The sequence below is a fragment of the Pongo pygmaeus genome, chromosome 22 (assembly GCF_028885625.2).
Source record: "Pongo pygmaeus isolate AG05252 chromosome 22, NHGRI_mPonPyg2-v2.0_pri, whole genome shotgun sequence".
NCBI classification, from domain to species: Eukaryota; Metazoa; Chordata; class Mammalia; order Primates; family Hominidae; genus Pongo; species Pongo pygmaeus.
In genome coordinates this window covers 56,618,699-56,638,419 of record NC_072395.2, presented here as the reverse complement: position 1 = coordinate 56,638,419, position 19,721 = coordinate 56,618,699, and the positions used below count along the sequence as shown (strand labels likewise).

General features: G+C 50.3%; 1 protein-coding gene across 1 annotated transcript in view; it reads right to left on the bottom strand.

Moving 5' to 3' along the window:
* Positions 1-5,573: 5,573 nt before the first annotated feature.
* RRP1B (ribosomal RNA processing 1B) overlaps positions 5,574-19,721 on the bottom strand; it is a 35,159-nt gene continuing 21,011 nt past the window's right edge. The window contains exons 9-16 of the mRNA XM_054468921.2: positions 18,263-18,357; positions 16,938-17,035; positions 15,792-15,811; positions 14,644-14,775; positions 13,338-14,062; positions 11,152-11,304; positions 10,097-10,160; positions 5,574-8,462 (exon numbers count right to left, since the gene is read on the bottom strand). Coding sequence (XP_054324896.1) covers positions 8,269-8,462; positions 10,097-10,160; positions 11,152-11,304; positions 13,338-14,062; positions 14,644-14,775; positions 15,792-15,811; positions 16,938-17,035; positions 18,263-18,357 — 1,481 coding nt within the window. The 3' untranslated portion in view covers positions 5,574-8,268. The remainder of the gene's footprint in view (positions 8,463-10,096; positions 10,161-11,151; positions 11,305-13,337; positions 14,063-14,643; positions 14,776-15,791; positions 15,812-16,937; positions 17,036-18,262; positions 18,358-19,721) is intronic.

The window sequence follows — 19,721 nt, the reverse complement described above, 5'->3', positions numbered from 1 at the left end:
TCACACCACTGCACTCCAGCCTGGCAACAGAGCAAGACTCAGTCTCAAAAACAAAACAAAAAGTGTGCAAGGAAATTGAAAATGACAGCTGTGGCTTGCATGGTGTCGCAGGTTCCTCCGTCTCATCTCCTCTCTGGTCCCTGGACTCCAAGCAGTCCCTGTTGTCTTTCTGGCCTGCATCCCAGCGCCTGGCACTGCCTGGGCACTTGGCGGGGGTGCCAAGCATTTTTATCAAAGGAGAGAGTGCCTGAGACTCCTTGATCTGCACCCATCTTCAGTGAGTCAGTGTGTGGGTGCGTCTGAGGATGGGGCCCTCACCTGGCTGCAGCTGTGTGTGTGGTTTTTTTGGAGTTTTATTTTTTATTTTATGAAATGGGGTCTCGGTCTGTCACCCAGGCTGGAGTGTAGTGGTGTGATCTTGGCTCACTGCAACCTCTGCCCACTGGGCTCAAGCAATCCTCCGTTAGCTTCCTGAAGAGCTGGGACTACAGGTGCGTACCACCACACCCAGCTAATTTTTTGGTACTTTTGGTAGAGTTGGGGTTTCACCATGTTGCCCAGGCTGGTCTAGAACTCCTGAGCTCAAGTGATCCACCCTCCTCAGCCTCCCAGAATGCTGGGATTGCAGGCAGGAGCCACTGCGCCCGGCCAGCTGCAGCTGTTGCATGTGAGTGTGCACGTGCGTTCTGGTTGGGGCACTGGGGTTGGGCGTTCTCTAACTTTGCAGGCAGCCCCTCCTTTCCGGAGTCCCTGGGAACTTCAAAGCAGGAACGGAACATTCAGAGGCAGCAGCAATGTCCTGGTTCCCACAGGCTTTGTAGGCTCAGAAAACAAACCTAAATCCAGTCATGTTTCTGCATTTAGCTTTATGTTTTTAAACAAAACTTTGGCTTGGCTTATGTTTCATTTATAGAAAAGTGGTATGTAGCTGGGGAGTTGGTATAATAATAATTTATTCTCAGGCGCTGCAAAAACCAGCCATGTGTCTGCTTGCCTGCTGTGCTAACCCTGGAATTTATTGATCTCTGGGGTCCTAGGTAGATCCACAGTTGAGAGACTAAAGTTAGATGACAATTTGTGCTTGAGAAGCAGGAGCTCTGGGGAGAAGACGATGTCTTCTTGGAGTCTGCTGTGTCCCCATGGTGCCGGCTCAGCACCCTGGCTGGGTGAGAATAGGCCTCCTCGGGCTGCCCGCCCGGACACACAGGAAGACGCCAGCCCATGTGCTGCCCTGAGCTGCACTAGGACCAAGTCAAGGGGAAACCAGCCTGTGAGCTCTGGATTTGGGTCCTGATGCTGGGCCAGGGGGGTTATCCCTTCCTAGAGAAAGCTGGAAAGCTGTGGTTGGAGTTGTCATAGCAACCAGGCCATCAATCACCTGGCTGAGCACTGTCGGGGCGTTGGATGTCCAGGACTTCCCACACAGGGGTCCCTGTGACAGAGTGGACAGGCCACAACCCTGCTAGATCATCCCCAGGGCAATCAGAGGCAACCCACTGGGCTGTGGGGTCAAAGTTAGACACACTCTTCAAGAATGCAGTATCAGAAGAAATGAGGGGTAAACGATCTGGAAGAGAGACTTTAGACAAGAATCACTGCACATCCTTGGTTATTTCCCCGTAAGAAAAAATGTTTTGAGAACAACTAGGGGGAAATTTGAATGTGAACTTGTGTGAAGATGTCCTGATCTAAGTTAGTTTCCTGTAAGCATGGTGATATAGTTATAGAGAGGAATGTCACCCGGTAATGCAGGCTGGAGTGTTTGAGGACACAATGCTATATTGCCCATAACTTATTTTTATTTTTTCCTTCGAGACAGGGTCTTGCTCTGTCGCCCAGGCTGGAGTGCAGTGGTGCAGTCATGGCTCACTGCAGCCTTAACCTCCTGGGCTCAAGCGATCCTCCCATCTCAGCCTCCTGAATAGCTGGGGCTCTCGGCACGCACCACCATGCCCAGCTAATTTTTGTATTTTTAGTAGAGACAGGGTTTCACCATGTTGGCCAGGATGGTCTTGATCTCCTGACCCTGTGATCTGCCCGCCTCGGTCTCCCAAAGTGCTGGGATTACAGGCATGAGCCACCGCACCTGGCCGGGAAGGGCACCTTCTAAAACGAAAAATGCACATCCTCTGCCAGCCCAGTCTCTCAGGAACCTCAGAGACATCCTCACACCAGAGGGGACAGGTGACGCGTTTGGCAAAACATTAATCCACATAGAGCATGAGTGCACGCTCATGAAATATCTAGAAACACAAAGTGCTGGTTGCCAGGTGCTGGCGGGGAAGGACGCGGGGCTGACTGCTCAGTGAGTGCAGGCCTTCTCTTGGGGTGATGAAATGCCTGCAGTAGAGGTGTGGCCTCACAACACTGTGAATATACTCAATGTTGGAGACCAGCCTCAACACCACCCGCAGGGTACCCGAAGTTTGGTGGCAACACAGGAATGAGAAGAGACAGGTTAAGAGTTTATAAAGGTGGGAGCCAGGGGGCCAGTTGCAAAATGGAGGCTGCAAAAGGCGCCAAGCTCTGGTCTCCACACTATTTATTGAGTACAGTCACTTAGATCTAAGAAGCAGATGTTCAGGGCAAAACAGTGAAAGGGAGGCAGTACGTCATAGGCACAATCTATAGCAATAGCGGTTTAAATGAATCTCCTTTGTGCTCAAACAGCATATCTTTAACTTATCGGAGAGGAGCTGGTGGGAGCGGGCTTAACTAGGAGCTCGTGTGTCTGTCCACATTCCAGTGCTTCAAAGGAGTATCTTTCTCCTTGAACACAGTGTTTACAGATAAGAGAGCGGGTCTCGCTCTGAGCATGGGAACATGATGACAATTAGGAGGCTTTCCTCCTCAGAGGCCTCTTGTGGCTTTCCACAACTTATTGTCCCATATTTTCATGGCCAGTTTATACAGGCACTCCACAAGCCTTTTTCCCAACACTAAATGCCACTGAACTGTACACTTTAAACAATGATTATGCCACTCAGCACGGCAGCTCACACGTGTAACCCCAGCACTTTGGGTGGCCGAGGTGGGCAGATCACTTGAGGCCAGGAGTTTGAGACCAGCCTTGGCTAACATGGTGAAACCCTGTCTCCACTAAAAATACAAAAATTAGCTGGGCGCAGTGGCGCATGCCTGCAATCCCAGCTTCTTGGGAGGCCAAGGCACAAGAATTGCTTGAACCCAGGAGGTAGAGGTTGCAATGAGCCGAGATCACACCACCTCACTCCAGCCTGCGTGACAAAGACTGTCTCAAAAAAAAAACAAAAAAAAGATTATGTGAATTTCACCCCAATTTAAGAAAGGGTCTTGGCTTTTTTCTTTCAGCGTTTTGAGTATCTCATCCCTGCCTTCAGTGTATTTTTTTTTTTTTTTCTGATGAGAAGTCAGAAAAAATATCTGAATCAGGTTTAAAAAAAATCTTAAACTTCCTGGGGTTCTCTTGTACGTGATGAGTCCTTCTCTGGCTGCTCTGAAGTTTTGTCTTTCAACATTTTGAGTTTCATCATTTCAGCTGTGTTTGGGTGTTGGAGGGTGTGGAGTTACTTAGATGTGTGCAGTTTTTGATCAGTGTACACATCTAAGAAACTCCACACACGCCAAGGAAGATAAACTCAAAGCTGGCAAGTTTTTGGCCGTGATTTTTTTGAGTATTTCTTCTCCTGCGGTCCTGCTGCCGTGTGTGCTGCGGCACTTGGCGGTCCTGCATTTCTGAGGCTCTGTTCATCAATTTTCTTTTTCAGATCACGTAATTTCTATTAAGCTACAAGTTTGCTGATTCTTTTTTCTGCCGCCTCAAATCTACAATAACTGAAATAAAAACTTCACTAGAGGGTCTCAACTCTATTGAAGTTTTGATTTCTCTTACTGTGCTTTTTAACGTCTATATCTCTATTTGGTTCCTTTTAAAAATACCTATTGGTATTATTTGATGAGACACTGTCATCATACTCTCTTTTATTTATTTTTATTTTTGAGACAGGAGTTTCACTCTTGTTGCCCAGGCTGGAATGCAGGGGTGCGATCTCGGCTCTCACGGCAGCCTCTGCCTCCCAGGTTCAAGTGATTCTCCTGCCTCAGCCTCCCCGGCTAATTTTTGTATTTTTAGTAGAGACGGGGTTTCATCATGTTGGCCAGGCTGGTGTCGAACTCCTGACCTCAGGTGATCCACCCGCCTCGGCCTCCCAAAGTGCAGGGATTACAGGCGTGAGATACTGAGCCCGGCCCCATCTTTTATTTCTTTAAATATGGTTTCCTTTAGTGATGTGAACATATTGATAATGGCTGGTTGAAGTTTGTCTGCTAAGATCAGCACCTGGGTGCCCTCAAAGCCAGTGTCTATTGCCTCTCTGCTCCTTGTGTATGTGACACTCTTTTGTTTCTTTGAATGTCTTGTTTTTCTTGAAAACTGGACATTTTAAATAATACAACAGAACTTCCTTCTTCCCCTAGGGCTTTTTTCTTTTTTTTTAAAGACAGGGTCTCATTTTGTCACCCAGGCTGGAGTGCAGTGGTATGATCATAGCTCACTGAAGCCTTGACCTCCCAGGTTCAAGCAATCCTCCTGCCTCAGGCCCCCAAGTAGCGGGGACTACAGGTGCACGCCACCACGCCTGGCTAATTATTTGTATTATTATTTTTTTTTTGTAGAGACAGGGTTTTGCCATGTCACCCAGGCTGGTCTCAAACTCCTGGACTCAAGCGACTTGCCCGCCTAGGCCTCCCAAAGTGCTGAGATTACTGGGATGAGCCGCCGCGCCTGGCCCAGGGTTTGTTTTTGTTTGCTTGCTTGTTCAGTGTCTGTCTGTGGACTTCTCTGGGTCCAAAGTACAGGTGAAAAATTTGTTTCGGGGAATGTGTGCCTATAAAGACTGCGCCATGCCTGTACTCTGCTTGCCCGACACTGACCACACCCACTGCCAACACCCAGAACAGGCTGTCTGCTGGGTACCAGCCCACCCATGCCTGCCTCACCCTAGCTGGAACAGACTGTGTGCTGGGTTCCAGCCCCCCTGTGCCCGCCTCACCCTAGCTGGAACAGGCTGTGTGCTGGGTTCCAGCCCTCCTGTGCCCACCTCACCCTAGCTGCAGCCTCCCTGTGCCCGCCTCACCCTAGCTACAGCCTCCCTGTGCCCGCCTCACCCTAGCTGCAGCCTCCCTGTGCCCGCCTCACCCTAGCTACAGCCTCCCTGTGCCCGCCTCACCCTAGCTGCAGCCTCCCTGTGCCTGCCTCACCCTAGCTGGAGTCAGTTTCTGGGCTCCAGCGGGGGATCTCCACCCGGGACACTGGCACTTCTCCGCTCATCGTCACAAGCGTAGGCCTGTGGAGTGATGTTTTAGACATGATAGTGAGCATTTGTGCGCAGTCAGGCCTGCTTCAAGCACCCGGAGAAGATCCCCGGAGCAGCGCCCCCACCAGCTCTGGCAGCAGCAGACAGATGAAGAGAATGGTACCCAGAGTCTTGTTTTCAAACCCAACCAACACCAACATCTTCCAAACTCTGCTGTGCTGGAACAGCTCCCAAAGAGGCCTATTTTTACCCATACTGAAAGTCAACATCAAACACAAATTGGAGGGCAAAGACTTTTTTTAATTGGACTTGGCTTTGACGAGTACTGACAAACCCTGCAGACACTAGTACAATTTGATCGTAAACAAAGTCCCTGCTAGCATAGTCCAGCAAATTCTAATAAAACACATACAAAAGTTAAAAGACAGCTCGATTTCACCTTCCTCCCAACACCTGCAACTGTTTCCAGATTTTCTGTGTAGTCTTCTTTGTGCTTTCAGTTCAGTAAAAATTAGAAAGGATAACAAACTTGTAAAGTCAGATACCTAATTGTACAAAAGTGGCCACACCATGGAGAAGGGGAAGCATCATTGTACAAAATATTATTAAGATCACCAGCATTCATTTAAATTATTTTCTTTTCTGGACTTCCAAGTCCACTTGGCAATTTTACTTAGGAAAATATCATGCTTAAATAGAAAACTGGTATTCTAAACACATTTTCTTTATGTGACGTATTCTTGTGCGTCTATGTAATGAGAATTTTTAAAAAATTGTTTTCTTCCTGCTGTCAAAACTTAGGCATTAAAAATAAGGGACTGTAAACCTAGTTGACTTACCCATAAGAAGTAGTAAGTTCGGAGAATGAGAGAAGGACCAATAGAATCTAAGAAGCACCCTGTCACTCCCAGCCAGGACCTCTCACGTGTGGTTTTGACAGGAGGTGCGTTTATAGGACATTCACTGGTTCCTCAGAATGGACAGATAATACAGAAATGCTAGGAAGAAACATTCCTGCAATAGTCTGCAGAACAAGTGTGCCAGTTTTGCCTTAGATGTCTTAAGACATCTCAACAATGTTGGATTATATGGCCTGTTTGGCTATATCACCCATCTTTAAAGCTGAAATAAAAATTGTTAGAAAAATATTCTAGGAAAAATGAAACTTAAAAAAAAAAAAAAGAAAAGTTAAAAATATTTGCTCACCTTAACTGTTTCACTGTATCAGTTTTGGTTCTGAATGTGATGTGAGGATCCTATCCAATGCAGCCATTAAACCATGCGGCCACCACAGGGATGCTGTACGTAAGACTTCTCATTACAGTGACGATTTAACAGCACAAGTTAATTAATTTTTTCATGGCTCATTATGACAAAACGATTACAGAGTAGGCGAAGAACAGAGTGAGTGCTTTCTCCTCACCAGGGCCTTCATCAGTGAGTCAACTGCTCTTGACGCCAGCAAGTCAGTCTGATGTTCGCAGGTGAAACCCCACCCTTGGCTCCATGAACGAATGAGACCGAGGTAAACCCAATGCAGCTCTGCAACCCCAGGGGCCGAAGCCACGTTGTCCAAAGCCATAGCCGGGACCTTGGAGAACCTGGGGCCCTCTGCTGGGAGGCAGCAGTGGAGAAGGGGACTGGCCGGGTTTTGCTGAAAAACCGAGGCTCCTGTATGGGGGGCATAACGGGAAGGAGGCGGCTTTCACTTCCAGGCCTGAGCAGAGCCTGGCTGGCTGGGAGAGCTGCACGCCAGCCCAAACCGTGTGCCCGTGCCCTCTCACCGTGCAAGACGGTAGCTGCGGAAGCCATGGAGAACGCGCACAGCCTCGGCGGCTCTCCTCAGGAGCTGCTCACTCTGAATCTGCACCTTCTCCAGCTCTCAGGCCCAGGTCAGACACTTTCTCAAACAGATCAATGATCGAGCAATCGCTGCTCAAAAGAAGGCCTTATTTCTGTTTCTCCAGCTAAAGCCTGAGTGCCTTCCGCCCGTGTTTGTAATGAACTTACAGGAGAACTGTCACGCTTCCGCATTTGAGAGGCAAGGTCGCTGAGCCGGAGCGCAGGCTCCACATGCGCAGGCAGCCTCTAGGGAAGATGGGGAGCTGCCATGGAGCCGGTCAGGCAGTGACTCGGCTGGAACGTGGACGGAGAGAGAGAGAAACGGGAGCGCAAGGGCATGGAGGAATGAGTGTGCTCCACGCAAGGACCTCAGGCAGAAGGCTCAGCACGGGGCGGGGTCCTGGGTAAGAGCCGGGGGCTGCGCTGGGCTCCCGAGAAGACACTTTGGGCTTGCCGTAGAGGTAGGAAAACAGGGAGGGAAACCGGGCAGGGGGAGGAGAAGAAAAAGCCCCCAGAACACAGAGCCTCTTCTTTCCCCACCCCTACCTGTCCACACCCCCAGCTGAGCACATGTAGAAAAACTATGGTATTGCTGATTCTGTGACAAGAATCTTCCCCATCGGTAACCTGCCAAACACCCACAGAACATGGCAATGAAGCCCTACATGCTTTTAAAAGAAAACAGGCTGTTAAGACTAACAGAAACCAACTTAGTACGGCGAGTACAGCAATGAGTACCAAGTTCCGCAGAACTGAGAGCTCGCAGGAAGTGCAGTCCCACCTTTCACTGTGCCAACAGCATTGATTGAGTTAAAAGTTCAGATCAACGCGCTCTCCGCAGCTTCAGAGAGGGTCTCATTTCCTACACCAATGGGAATCACTGAGGTTACCCCAAAATGTAAAATCCTGGAGAGCTCAAACACAAACATGGGTTGTAGCAAAAGATTCAACCAAGACGCCCGCAGCCACTACAGAGGGGCCAGGACGCAGCAGCCTGCGGGCACTTTCAGAACCTCGTGCACACAACTTATGGGAACTTATAAAATCATAAAAAAGGCCCCACATTCTTAAAGGTATAATTTATAGCGCATTCTGTACAAAAGCAGTCTTTTACAAGGGACTCTGCTGCTCCTCAGAAGAAATCCATAGCCCTGGGCCTTCTCCTTGGTGTGGTGGTGAGGGGCTTCTTCGCCACCAGGGGTGAGCTGGCAGGTGAGCTGGTGGGGGTCTTCAGCACCCCGTGGAGGGGCTTCTGTTCAGGGTCGAAGGCCACTCGAGAAGGGCCCGTGGGACTGACCAAGATACTCTTGTCTGTCTTCTTGAATTCTGTCCCAAATGAGAGCAAGGCCCCGTATTAAGTGGGTCCGACAGCTGTCCCTTCAACAGCTTAGACAGCGTCCTGCCTGGGTGCCAACCCCGCCCACTCGCTAGGACGAAGCAGGGCCATCTCAAGGCCCCGCAGAGAGCAGGCCCAAGAGCCTTCTGAGGAAAGGAGGTGAGGCCACATCCCATGCCTCACCTCACCCTCCCAAGGGAGGGCCTTAGGGCTGCCTGCACAGACCAAGGGGAGCTCCTGGAAGGGTGAACATTGGGGGTGGGGGTGTTTTGGACAATGAGTGAACCAGGCATTTGTGTCTGGGACAGATCTGTGCTATGTGGAGCTGCAGGAATCGTACTGTTCATTTTCTCCAGTTGTAAAGGCTGGGTGAGCTCCTCAGGCTCTGAAAGAGTCTCTTCTCCCTAAACATGCACACACGCACACACACATACATGCTGGTGCATGTACACACACTCGCACATACACATACTCTCTATTACTTGCAGTTCCCAACAAGAGTCAGGTCCTAAATTCGTTATAATACTTTTTTATTTTTTTGAGATGGAGTCTCACCCAGCCTGTCACCCAGGCTGGAGTGCAGTGAAACGATCTTGGCTCACTGCAACCTTCATCTCCTGGGTTCAAGCAATTCTCCTGCCTCAGCCTCTCGAGTAGCTGAGACTACAGGTGCTTGCCACTGCGCCCGGCTAATTTTTGTATTTTTAGTAGAGACGGGGTTTTACTATGTTGGCCAGGCTGGTCTTGAACTCCTGACCTCATGATCCGCCCACCTTGGCCTCCCAAAGTGCTGGGATTACAGGCGTGAGCCACCGCGCCCGGCCTATAATACTTTTTAAAACTTTGGTTTCCTTTGTAAAAGCAACTCGAATGGATGGCACCAATATGAAGAGTAGGAAGATAGGGGTTACCCTTCTCTGTCCCCCAGGAAGCAAGTGGTTCTGAAGTTTCGCAGAGAGACAGCTACAGCTGATGGACCACTGCGATCTCAAATGGCCTCTCTGTGGGACAGCCTTCAGTATTTAGAAAGACACTTGGGAAAACGGCTTTTTGGATCACATCTCACCAGGTAGCCTCTCTTAATAGGTCCCAGGCAATTGGCTGCCCACTCACCACTGGCACCCCACTCACAGCCCTTTGAGGACGAGGGACAGACACACAGGTGCTTCCTTCTGACTCAGAAATGAGCAGTGAGGGGCCGGGCTCGGTGGCTCACGCCTGTAATCCCAGATCTTTGGGAGGCCGAGGCAGGCAGATCATCGGAGGTCAGGAGTTTGAGACCAGCCTGGCTGACATGGTGAAACTCCATCTCTACTAAAAATACAAAAATTAGCTGGATGTGATGGCATGCGCCTGTGATACCAGCTACCCGGCAGGCTGAGGCAGGAGAATCGCTTGAACCCAGCGGGGTGGAGGTTGCAGTGAGCCAAGATCTCACCACTGCACTGCAGCCTGGGTGACAGAGCGGCGAGACTGTCTCAAAAAAAAAAAAAAAAAAAGAAATGGGCAGTGAGGAGCTAGGAACCCCCTCTTCCCCAACCGCCTTGCGGAACCAGGCTGTGAGCCGCGCCAGGAGCCGCAGCTGTGCTCCAGAGAAGCTTGCCGCCGGCAAAACCCCACTTACCGGCAGTCATGTTTCTGTTCAGCCCAAAGGTGACTTTCTTGGAGCTGGACGGTGTCTTGTTTAGCTGCAGAAGAGAAATAACAGGAACAAAAAGAGTGACGCAGGTGCAATGGAGGCGCTTAGTCTCCCTGTCAGATTTTTCTGGAGAACCTGCCCTGGAGGGGACGCCGCCCACACTGCTGCTTACTGAGCGGCACATATAGGGAGAGGCCAAAGGGACTGCGGCCAAGACTGAAACCGACCCTCCTGTTGGGGCTTCACCAAGACCACCCTCTGTCCTTCCCAGCATCCCACACGCGCACCTCCCCCAGCCCAGGGTCAGCGGTGCCCACAGTCTTGGCCCATCTGCGGTCACTGCCTCATCACTGCTGTGAGGTTCTACGATCCAGGGAAGAAAGGCAAACAGAGAGGATGCCTGAACTGTCCTAAAAACAGTTCACCACTGAGAACCCATGAGGACAAATGCCAAGACTCCCCTGCCTTTTGCTGGAGAGTTCTGAAGTTCTAACTTGAAGACTCTATGACATTGATGAGACGATGCCTATGATGGAATCTCACTGCAATGGACAATGGACACACAGTTTCCAGCTTTTTGTGCACAAGGACGCCAAGCTATCTGCATATCCCAACAGTTCACCACAATCAACTATCTTCTTTCCTACTTACATTCCTGGAAGCGGATCCAGCCTGCATTAGGAAGCACTGCCTCAAATTCCTGCTCTGACCCACATTTCTGTGTGGACCCCCTACTGCTGACTTGCACCACTTGCGTTTAACACTGTGACATTTCACGAGAGAAAACTGGTTTCTGCAAACCCTGAACCGGAAGCCCTGGGAGGCAGAATTTGTGGATCAACCGCCCCTCAAAGTCCCCTTCCCGACTGTGATCCCTCAGGGTGGGTCCCAGACCACCCAGACCGCGGAACCTGTCCACTGTGGACAGGCTCAGGGGGCCACAGTAGGGCTCCGGGCCCGGCATGGGAAGCACCGTCAGCTTAAGCCCATCTGTACCCTTGTGGTGAAACGTGCTGTGCCACTCTGGGGAGGGTGTGTACCTGGACGGCAGGGCCTGGAGGGCGGGTGGCAGTGCTGCTCTTGGCTCTTCTGAAGAATAGGGGCTTTGGTAAGAAGGGGGTGTCAAACTTCACAAAGTCGCTCTCTGCCCTCAGCTTCTGCTTCTTCAGGGAACTGCAAGTCCCACTGCTTCCCTATGTGAGCGAGGGGTGAGAAGCGGAGAGGGGTCAGACGACAGAGCCTCCTGTGCTGCCCACGCACACAGGAGGGGAAGGCAGAGCCCCACGGCGGATCCAGCCCACCCCACAGCCCGCGGTTTTCCGCACTGTGCTTGCAGACAGCCCTTCCATTCGGCAGAGCTCAGGCTTCACACACAACATGACCGCCTATCATGGCACCATGCCAAGAGGGGCGATGAAAACGCCTTGTCAGAGCAAGGACCCACTTTTATCTTCATCTTCAAAATGAGGATTTTGGCCTTTCAAAGCCAATCTGTTAATAATTCACTCTCCCATTTGTAGCTGAATCGTCACTGCGCTGGCAGTCTGGTGTGGAGGACAGTGATGCCCATGTGGGGCTGTGGGTCCCTCACAGGCAGGCTCAGGACACTCACTGGGTGTGCAGCAACTGACAGCCACCCCAAGAGAGACTGGGTCTCGTTCTGGGCTCTCAGAGGTGTGGGCAGCCCAGTGCTGCTGCTGACACATGGGTGGCTCTGGCAGGTTCAAGTGTGCCGCCTGGAGGGCAAAGAAGCCTGAGGAACTTCTCCTGTGCCGTGAGAGATGGCAGGGGAAGGCTTCCCTCAACCCTGGGACTTATTGAGCAACACCCCATCCTCTTTACAATAGACTGCCAGGGGCCTGAGACGACAGCAAGCAAGGCAATGTCTCTGGCCCTCTTAGTGAGGGAGCAGCGCTGAGGGTACGAGGGGCAGGCTGCAGTCCAGGGAGGAGATGGCGGCACTGTGAGGTAGGAGAGACTCGAGGCTAGAAATGGGCCTCCTGCTGTCCAGCTCAGTGCACGCTTCTCCTGGGTAAGGCTTTCCTGACCATAAACTCACTCACTAGCCACTTGCAGACACTCTTAGCCCCAAACCAGCACTTAACCAGGTCCACACATGTCCACTTAAACAAAAGAGAGGTCATAACCTCCGCAAAGCGCTGTGTGCAAAGCAAGAGCTGCCCAAGGTGCGCAAACTCTGTGAAGGGCAGAGTTATTTTCTGCTTTACAGACCACAGGTCTCTGTCTCTACCACTTGCCTCTGCCGCTGCAGCATCAAAGTGGCCATGGACCTGCACATACGAGTGGATGTGGCTCTGTTCCAGTGAAACTACGTTTGCCGGCCCTGGCCTGGAAGCCCAGTGCGCCCAGAGGTGGTGTGAAAAGCGGATCAGGGCCAGGCGCAGGGGCTCACGCCTGTAATCCCACACTTTGGGAGGCTGAGGCAGGTGGACTGCTTGAGCCCAGCCTGGGCAACGAGGCAAAACTCTGTCTCTACAAAAATAACAAAAATTAGCCGGGCATGGTGATGTGTGTCTATAATTCCAGCTACTTGGGAGGCAGAGGCAGAAGAATCGCTTGAACCTGGGAGGTGGAGGTTGCAGTGAGCCGAGATTGTGCCACTGCACTCCAGCCTGGGTGACACAGCCAGACCCGAGACCAGATCAACAGCTTGGTTCCTCATTTCTATCTGGCTCTAGAGATCGAAGTGGAAGGAAAGTCTTTCCATTAAGAAGATAAGTGGTCCTGCTAGTGAAGTTTCTTGAGGGGGTGGTGGGGGCAAGCTAATACAAGAAAAGAATATAGAAAAGAAGGTGAGTGAGGCAAGAGAATTTTGGGCTTCCTCTTTTGCCAGAGGGGCCTGGACTGGCCATGGGCTGACGAAGAAAACCAGACCTGCCTTTGACTGAGGCCCAGACTGGCCTGAACACGCCTGGGGCAGGAGTGCCTGGCTCATGGGATAACCTTCCCAGCTTGGAGCGGGCCCTCCCAAACCCAAGCATGTGGCCTAGGGGAGTGAAGGTGGCCGATGAGGAGGACCGAAGTACTGGTCACCTGTGATTTCCTCCTTAGCGAAGGCTGTTATGAACACACCCTATTCTAACTACTGCTGAGTCCAGAGGCCTGGCCGCCAGCCCCCACCCCTTCCTCTCAGGAGGCAGTGGAGCCCCCTGGATGCGAGTGAGTGCCTCTGTGGCGAGCTGGCCTGTGGGTGCTCCCACCTTACCAGAGCCTGGGGTTGCCCAGCTTCGGACTCCAGCACCCCGTTGTGCTCTACCAAGTTTGACATCGCTCTCATTTTCTTCCTCTTTTTCAAGCTTGCTGTTTTCTGGCTGGGCAGGCCACAGAGCTCCAGGCTGCCGGGCCCTGCCTTCTTCTTCTGCAGCCTCCTGCGCTGGGGCAAGGTGGTGTGGCTGTTCGCCCCCTCTGCGGGGCCTGTGGGAGGGCCTTCCTGCTGCAGTGGAGGCCAGGCCGGTGTGGACAGGCCACTGCCATTGACTGGGACAACTCCAAGCTTCCGCTTCCTTTTTAGGAGTTGGGCTCCACCTGTCGGGGACCCTCTAGGTCCCTGAGGATGACTGCCACTCGGGCCACTCTGAGACATGTCCTCTGGGGGCAACACTGCTGATTCTGACATTTCCCTGTGGGCCCTCGGGCTCTTCTTCCGTGGCCGTTTCCTTTTATTGTGCATGGGGATGGCTGGAGGATGCTCGGAGCCACTCTCCTCCCCAGTGCTGGACGTGGCCTCTGCGCCTGGCTCGGCCACACGTGCCTTCAGGGCCTTCGGCCCAGCAGCCTCGGGCTCCCTGCCCTGGTTCTGTTCCAGGTACGGGGCTGCATCCCCTGGGCCTGGATTTTCAGGCTGCAGGTGGTGCTTCTTCTTCTTCTTCCTTCTTCTCTTTTGAAGACTGCTTTCACTGTCCTCTTCCTCTACACAAAAGACTCTGCTTCCTAAAAAGACAGAAACCCATCAACAAGCACCCCAATGCCGGCTGGGCCAGAGTCCTGCTGGTGATTCTGAGACAGTATGATTGGCGGACACAATTTCCTGACATTCTACCACCAGGAAAGTTTCTGTCTCCCTTGAGGTACTCAGTGTGCCCACTACCTTTGTTGTCTGGTCCCACTTCCTCCATCCCCAACTGTGACTGGAAGCCTTCCTTCTGTCCGTTTATAAACACACATGGAACTGAAATAGTCCGATTTCCACTAATTTTAGGGCCCAAGAGTAAAAACCATAGATCTAGAGTGGTCATCAAACAGCCACACCCCCGTGCTCCCTGCAGCTCCTGCTTCCCTGCAGAGGTGCCCTGGAGAGCAGGCGGACGTGAGCGGGGTGAGGCGGGGACGTGGCTCCACCGAAAACAGCACAACACTTGGAAAACTGCCTTTACCTGTCAGCCATTAAAGACTGAAGCTTTGGGCTCTGCTAATGCTTTATGACGGCACGAGCTCAAGTCTCCGAGGCCTCCAAGGTGCATGCCGCTCCCCAAAGGCTGAGTCATACCCTTCTTTTCAGCTTTACAGCTTACCTTTCTCCTTTTCCAAGTTAGTTTTCTCTAAAAGTTTATTTCCTTTCTTCTTATGCTTTCCTTGACTGATGATTTGGTCATCTTCATCAGCAGAAATGTCCTCCGCAAAACTGAGTTGAGATATACTGCTTCCTAGATGCCAGAGTGACACACCGTCAGCTTCCCCAGGCGCTCGAGACTCTGCCCCAGGGGCCTAAGAGCAGCACCCCTCCCAAGTTCTGCCTCATCATCATCGTTCCTCACCGTTTCTCCCACCCAAACCTGAGTGCTGCTGACACAGGAATTACAGACTTAAAAAAAGCTTTGTGGATTTCTCAACCAAGGCAAGGCAAGGGATCACAAGCCCTCGGTGACACGCTCCATGACTGGACCCCAGACGCTTGGCTAATGCGGTCTCCGCATTCCAACCAGCTTGCTGGTGCCTTTCCCAATTCCAAGTGTCCCTAGTGCATGAGGGGTATGGGGTAACTTCACTGACTTGTCCAAATGTGACCAAACTTATAGCATCAGCCTTTCCCGGGGGGACCATCGACCATAACAGCAAATGAAAGGGATCCTGAGAAATTACATTTTTTACCTTCATAGAGTATCCAATTAAAACCTTCCTAGGCCATTGAAAATTCATCTAGTTAAAATAATAAAAACTAAACCAAAACATCGCAGTACCCACACATGAGAGCAGTCGGCCCTCTTGCTTTGGTGGTTAGGGGAGAGCCTGGGATAGGAAGGTGGGCAGGCTGCAGGGGGCCCTAGGCTTGCATCACTTCCCACGCTGTACTGCGGTACGACTAGGTAAGGGCTGGTCTTTCTTTCTTAAAAGTTGGGGTCTTGCTGTGTCACCCAGGCTGGAGTGCAGTGGCATGATGACAACTTACTGCATCCTGGACCTCCTGGGCTCAAGCGATCCTCCCCTCTTAGACTCCCAAGTGACTGGGACTACAGGCTCGCGCCACCATGCCTGGCTAATTTTTTCATTTTTAGTAGAGATGAGGTCTTGCTATTTTGCCTGGGCTAAGGACTATTATTTCTTATTAGAGGTTTTCAGTAAAGTTCTTTCAATCCTGTTTCTCAGCGTTTGGCATCAACGCCCCCAGTGGGGTCCATATTCATGAAAAACACCATGAATGATGATTCTCGGCGCGCCTCACCTTCAGAGAGGTCTTGGAATCTAAAAATAAAAAAATAAAAAATAAAAAATAAAAAATAAAAAAATAACAAATGTTCATAAAGAAATCCCTTCTGTCTTCTGTAGACATATGTATTTAATTTTTAAAATACAAGCCATAGTTAAATAGTTGTTAATTCACGTTCTCCTCCAGGAGGGGAGGCTAGACAGGAAATTCCATGAGGGAAGGGTGGTACAATACAAAAGCCAAAAAGCTCAAGGCCAGTGCCACCCTTGGTTACCATCAATACCAGCAAGGACACGGCGGGCCAAAGATGCATCTTGGCACACCCAAATCAAACTAAGAAATTCAATTTTTGTTTCTGAAGGCAGAAATAGCTTAGATCTCTCTTATATTCAATTCTTCAGTGAGAAAGGCAAAGCCATGTTTTGCTTCACACAATTTTTGTGCATTAGAACAAACAAGACGCATTGAAGCGCAGTGTGGGGAGGTGCATGGGGGAGGAGACACTGGATGGCAGGGACCTCAGGCAAGCTAGGACCATCCTGTGCCCTAAGAACCAGCTGGAAATGGGCAAAACTACAGGAGCTACTTTCTGGGGGCTTAACATGGAATACTTGAATGTATACAAAGTGCTCAGAGCAGTGCCAGGCTCCTAGAGTGTGATCAGACAGTTGTTGTCACCAATGACAGCAAGCCACACGAGGCCCTCCAGGAATTCCAGGCCGTCATGTCACTATTGTCAGAGTGGCGTCAACACTGACAGCTGAATTAACTAACACCTTTGGCATAGCCATATGGGAGGGAGGGGAGAGGTAAAGAATTAAGCCTATCTATCTCAGCAGCACACCAGCAGAAGACACCTAAATAGCCGATTCACGTCAGTTTCTGGTTGGTTCATTTTAGACATGAATAGACTTCACACATCATTCTAAAGCAGCTAAGAGATGAGTATGGCTGCACTGGAAGAATGGAACCTGAGGGGTGGGACTGCTGTTTCCATTAAGCTTGTCAGTTTACATGTGTCTATTACATTGCTATACACAAAAGCATTAAAGGACAAAAAAAGAAGGAAGAAAAAAGATAAGCATGCAGATGGCTTGTCCCACACCGGGAGATGAGAACTAAAGGAATGATGATGTCAGAACCCTCCCCCCAGTTACTGACTTCTTGATGAGTTTGGAGAGGCGCTTCCTGTTGAAGTGGGGCGTGTTCTTCCTGCTGGTCATTTCCAGGAGTCGATCAGCAACAGCCTTATAGTCAAACTAGGCAGGAAGAGAAACTAAACATAAGTCTGCAGCCAAACAACACTGCCTGACTTGGACATTTACATCTGCTAGTAAGAGAAACCCTTACTGAAGCATTTGGCAACAGACAGGCTAAACAAGCTTGTGCTGGGACTTGGCAACCAGGAGCACAAGCACTACCTTTGAAAAATGCATGTTCAGGCCGGGCGCAGTGGCTCATGCCTGTAATCCCAGCACTTTGGGAGGCCGAGGCGGGTGGATCACAAGGTCAGGAGATCGAGACCATCCTGGCTAACACGGCAAAACCCCGTCTCTACTAAAAATACAAAATATTAGCTGGGCATGATGGCGGGCGCCTGTAGTCTCAGCTACTCGGGGGGCTAAGGCAGGAGAATGGCGTGAACTCAGGAGGCGGAGCTTGCAGTGAGCCAAGATCGAGCCACTGCACTCCAGCCTGGGCGACAGAGCGTGACTCTGTCTCAAAAAAAAAAAAGAAAAAAAAAAAGAAAAAAAGAAAAAAGGATGTTTTGTTTATTCTTGGGAGAAGCTGGGTAAGTAATTCTTAAAAAAAAAAAATTGTGATAGAGTACCCACAACAAAATTTACCTGGGTGTGCTTTTTTTTTTTTGAGCCAGAGTCTGTCACCCAGCCTGGAGTGCAGTGGCGTGATCTGGGTTCACTGCAACCTCAGCCTCTTGGGTTCAAATGATTTTCCTGCCTCAGCCTCCCGAGTAGCTGGGATTACAGATGCGCGCCACTGCGTCAGGCTAATTTTTGTATTTTCAGTAGAGACGGGTTTCACTGTGTTGGCCAGGCTGGTCTTGAACTCTTGACCTCAGGTGATCTGCCCGCCTGGGCCTCCCAAAGTGCTGGGATTACAGGCGTGAGCCAATGCACCCGGCTGGAGGGTGTGCTTCTTTTTAAATTTAATCTAGATTTGCAATCTGTACTTGGCAAACTTTTTTTTATTTGAAAAGTACCACTAGAGCTGGCTCTGTGGTAGAGAACAGAGCAGAGCTTAGCCATTCAAAATAAGTGCTACTATCTCTTTCAAAACTCCATCATATTTACATTTCCTTGTCTCCAATAAGGTTATTCTTAGGAAGGTGACATTTAGTGACTGAAGGGATTAAAAAGGAGTTTACACTTCAGGCCTTATAGCTTAACTAGCTGTGACCCTAATTCTCTAGTCAGGCTACTCCACAGCAAATTTATATTCTATAAAAAGCAACAACTGCCACCCACCTGGAGAAGGGGCCCTGTGTCCTCAAAGGTTCCACAGTCATCTCTTCCTCTTTCATCACTGAGTCCATCTTTTCTGGAATGATTTTTGCCCAGTGCTGTCAAAATATACCCAAAGACCAAATTCTTGACATATCAAATATACAGAAGTGACTACTTCCACAGGAGCCACTGTCTAATTAGGTGTCTCTTAGCAAAAAAGAAGGTTGGGCACGGTGGCTCACGCCTGTAATTCTAGCACTTTGGGAGGCTGAGGTGGGTGGATCACTTGAGGCCAGGAATTCTAGATCAGCCTGGGCAACATGGCGAAACCCCGTCTCCACTAAAAATACAAAAATTAGCTGGGCGTGGTTGCGGGTGCCTGTAATCCCAGCTACTTGGGAGGCTGAGGCATGAGAATCGCTTGAACCCAGGAGGCAGAGGTTGCAGTGAGCCGAGATCATGCCACTGCACTCCAGCCCGGGCGACAACGAGACTCCGTCTCAAAAAAAGAAAAAAATGAAAGAAAATTTACTTAAGGAGAAAAACTCTGCAAAGCCATTTATAATTTCCCAGGACATTTTGTTTGTTCAGGCTATGGGAATGAAGATAAGTCTGGGAAAAAGCACATGTTTTGCCTTTTGTACCCATAAAACCCCAATTCCCTGCTGCCTTTGATGATTCCCTCCCCGACACACGGTCCCGTTAGGACGAAGGCTGTGGTGAATGGGAAGCTCCTGTCCAGGGACGCAGGCAAGCAGATGGGACACTGCATCGCCCTGGACCACCAGGGGTAGGAGCATGGATGCAGGAATCTGGCCCTAGTCTCAGGTCAGTTTAGGACCTTGGTGAGAACCTGTCACAGCAGTACAGTCACTTTTCACGAGCATGCTTCAGGAAACACAAGTCAATATTAACGCAACTTTTAGCACTTAAAAAATTCAAAGAGTGTTACAGCCTATGAAGAAGCAGATTAAACAGACTCAGGAGAACTCAAAATTATCTTAAATGTGTACTGTTTCTGGAACCCTCTAAGCTTATTAGTGGTGTGACATCAGGGCGAGGCCTGGGGAGGATGGGGCAGGCGCAGCACGCATTTGATGAACGCAACTGGGAGGGAACGTCCGGAACTGCACTCGGAAGAGAGTCTGTGTCCAGGTTAGGCTGACAGAAGTGTGGGGAGCAGAGGGACCCAGAGACTGCTCCCATGACCACATGAAATTTGCTCCAGGTCCTTAGTCAACTCTGTTATCTACATCAAATGTAAAATCAGACTATTTCTTTTTTTCGTTTTGTTTTAGAGATGGGGGTCTCATTATGTTGCCCAAGCTGGTCTCAAACTCCTGGGCTCAAGTGATTTTCCCATCTTGGCCTTCCAAAGTACTAGGATTATAGGCATGAGTCCCCACACCTAGACTAGACTATTTCTTTTATTCTTTCTTTTTTGAGACAGGGTCGCTGGTAGCTCTGTTGCCCAGGACGC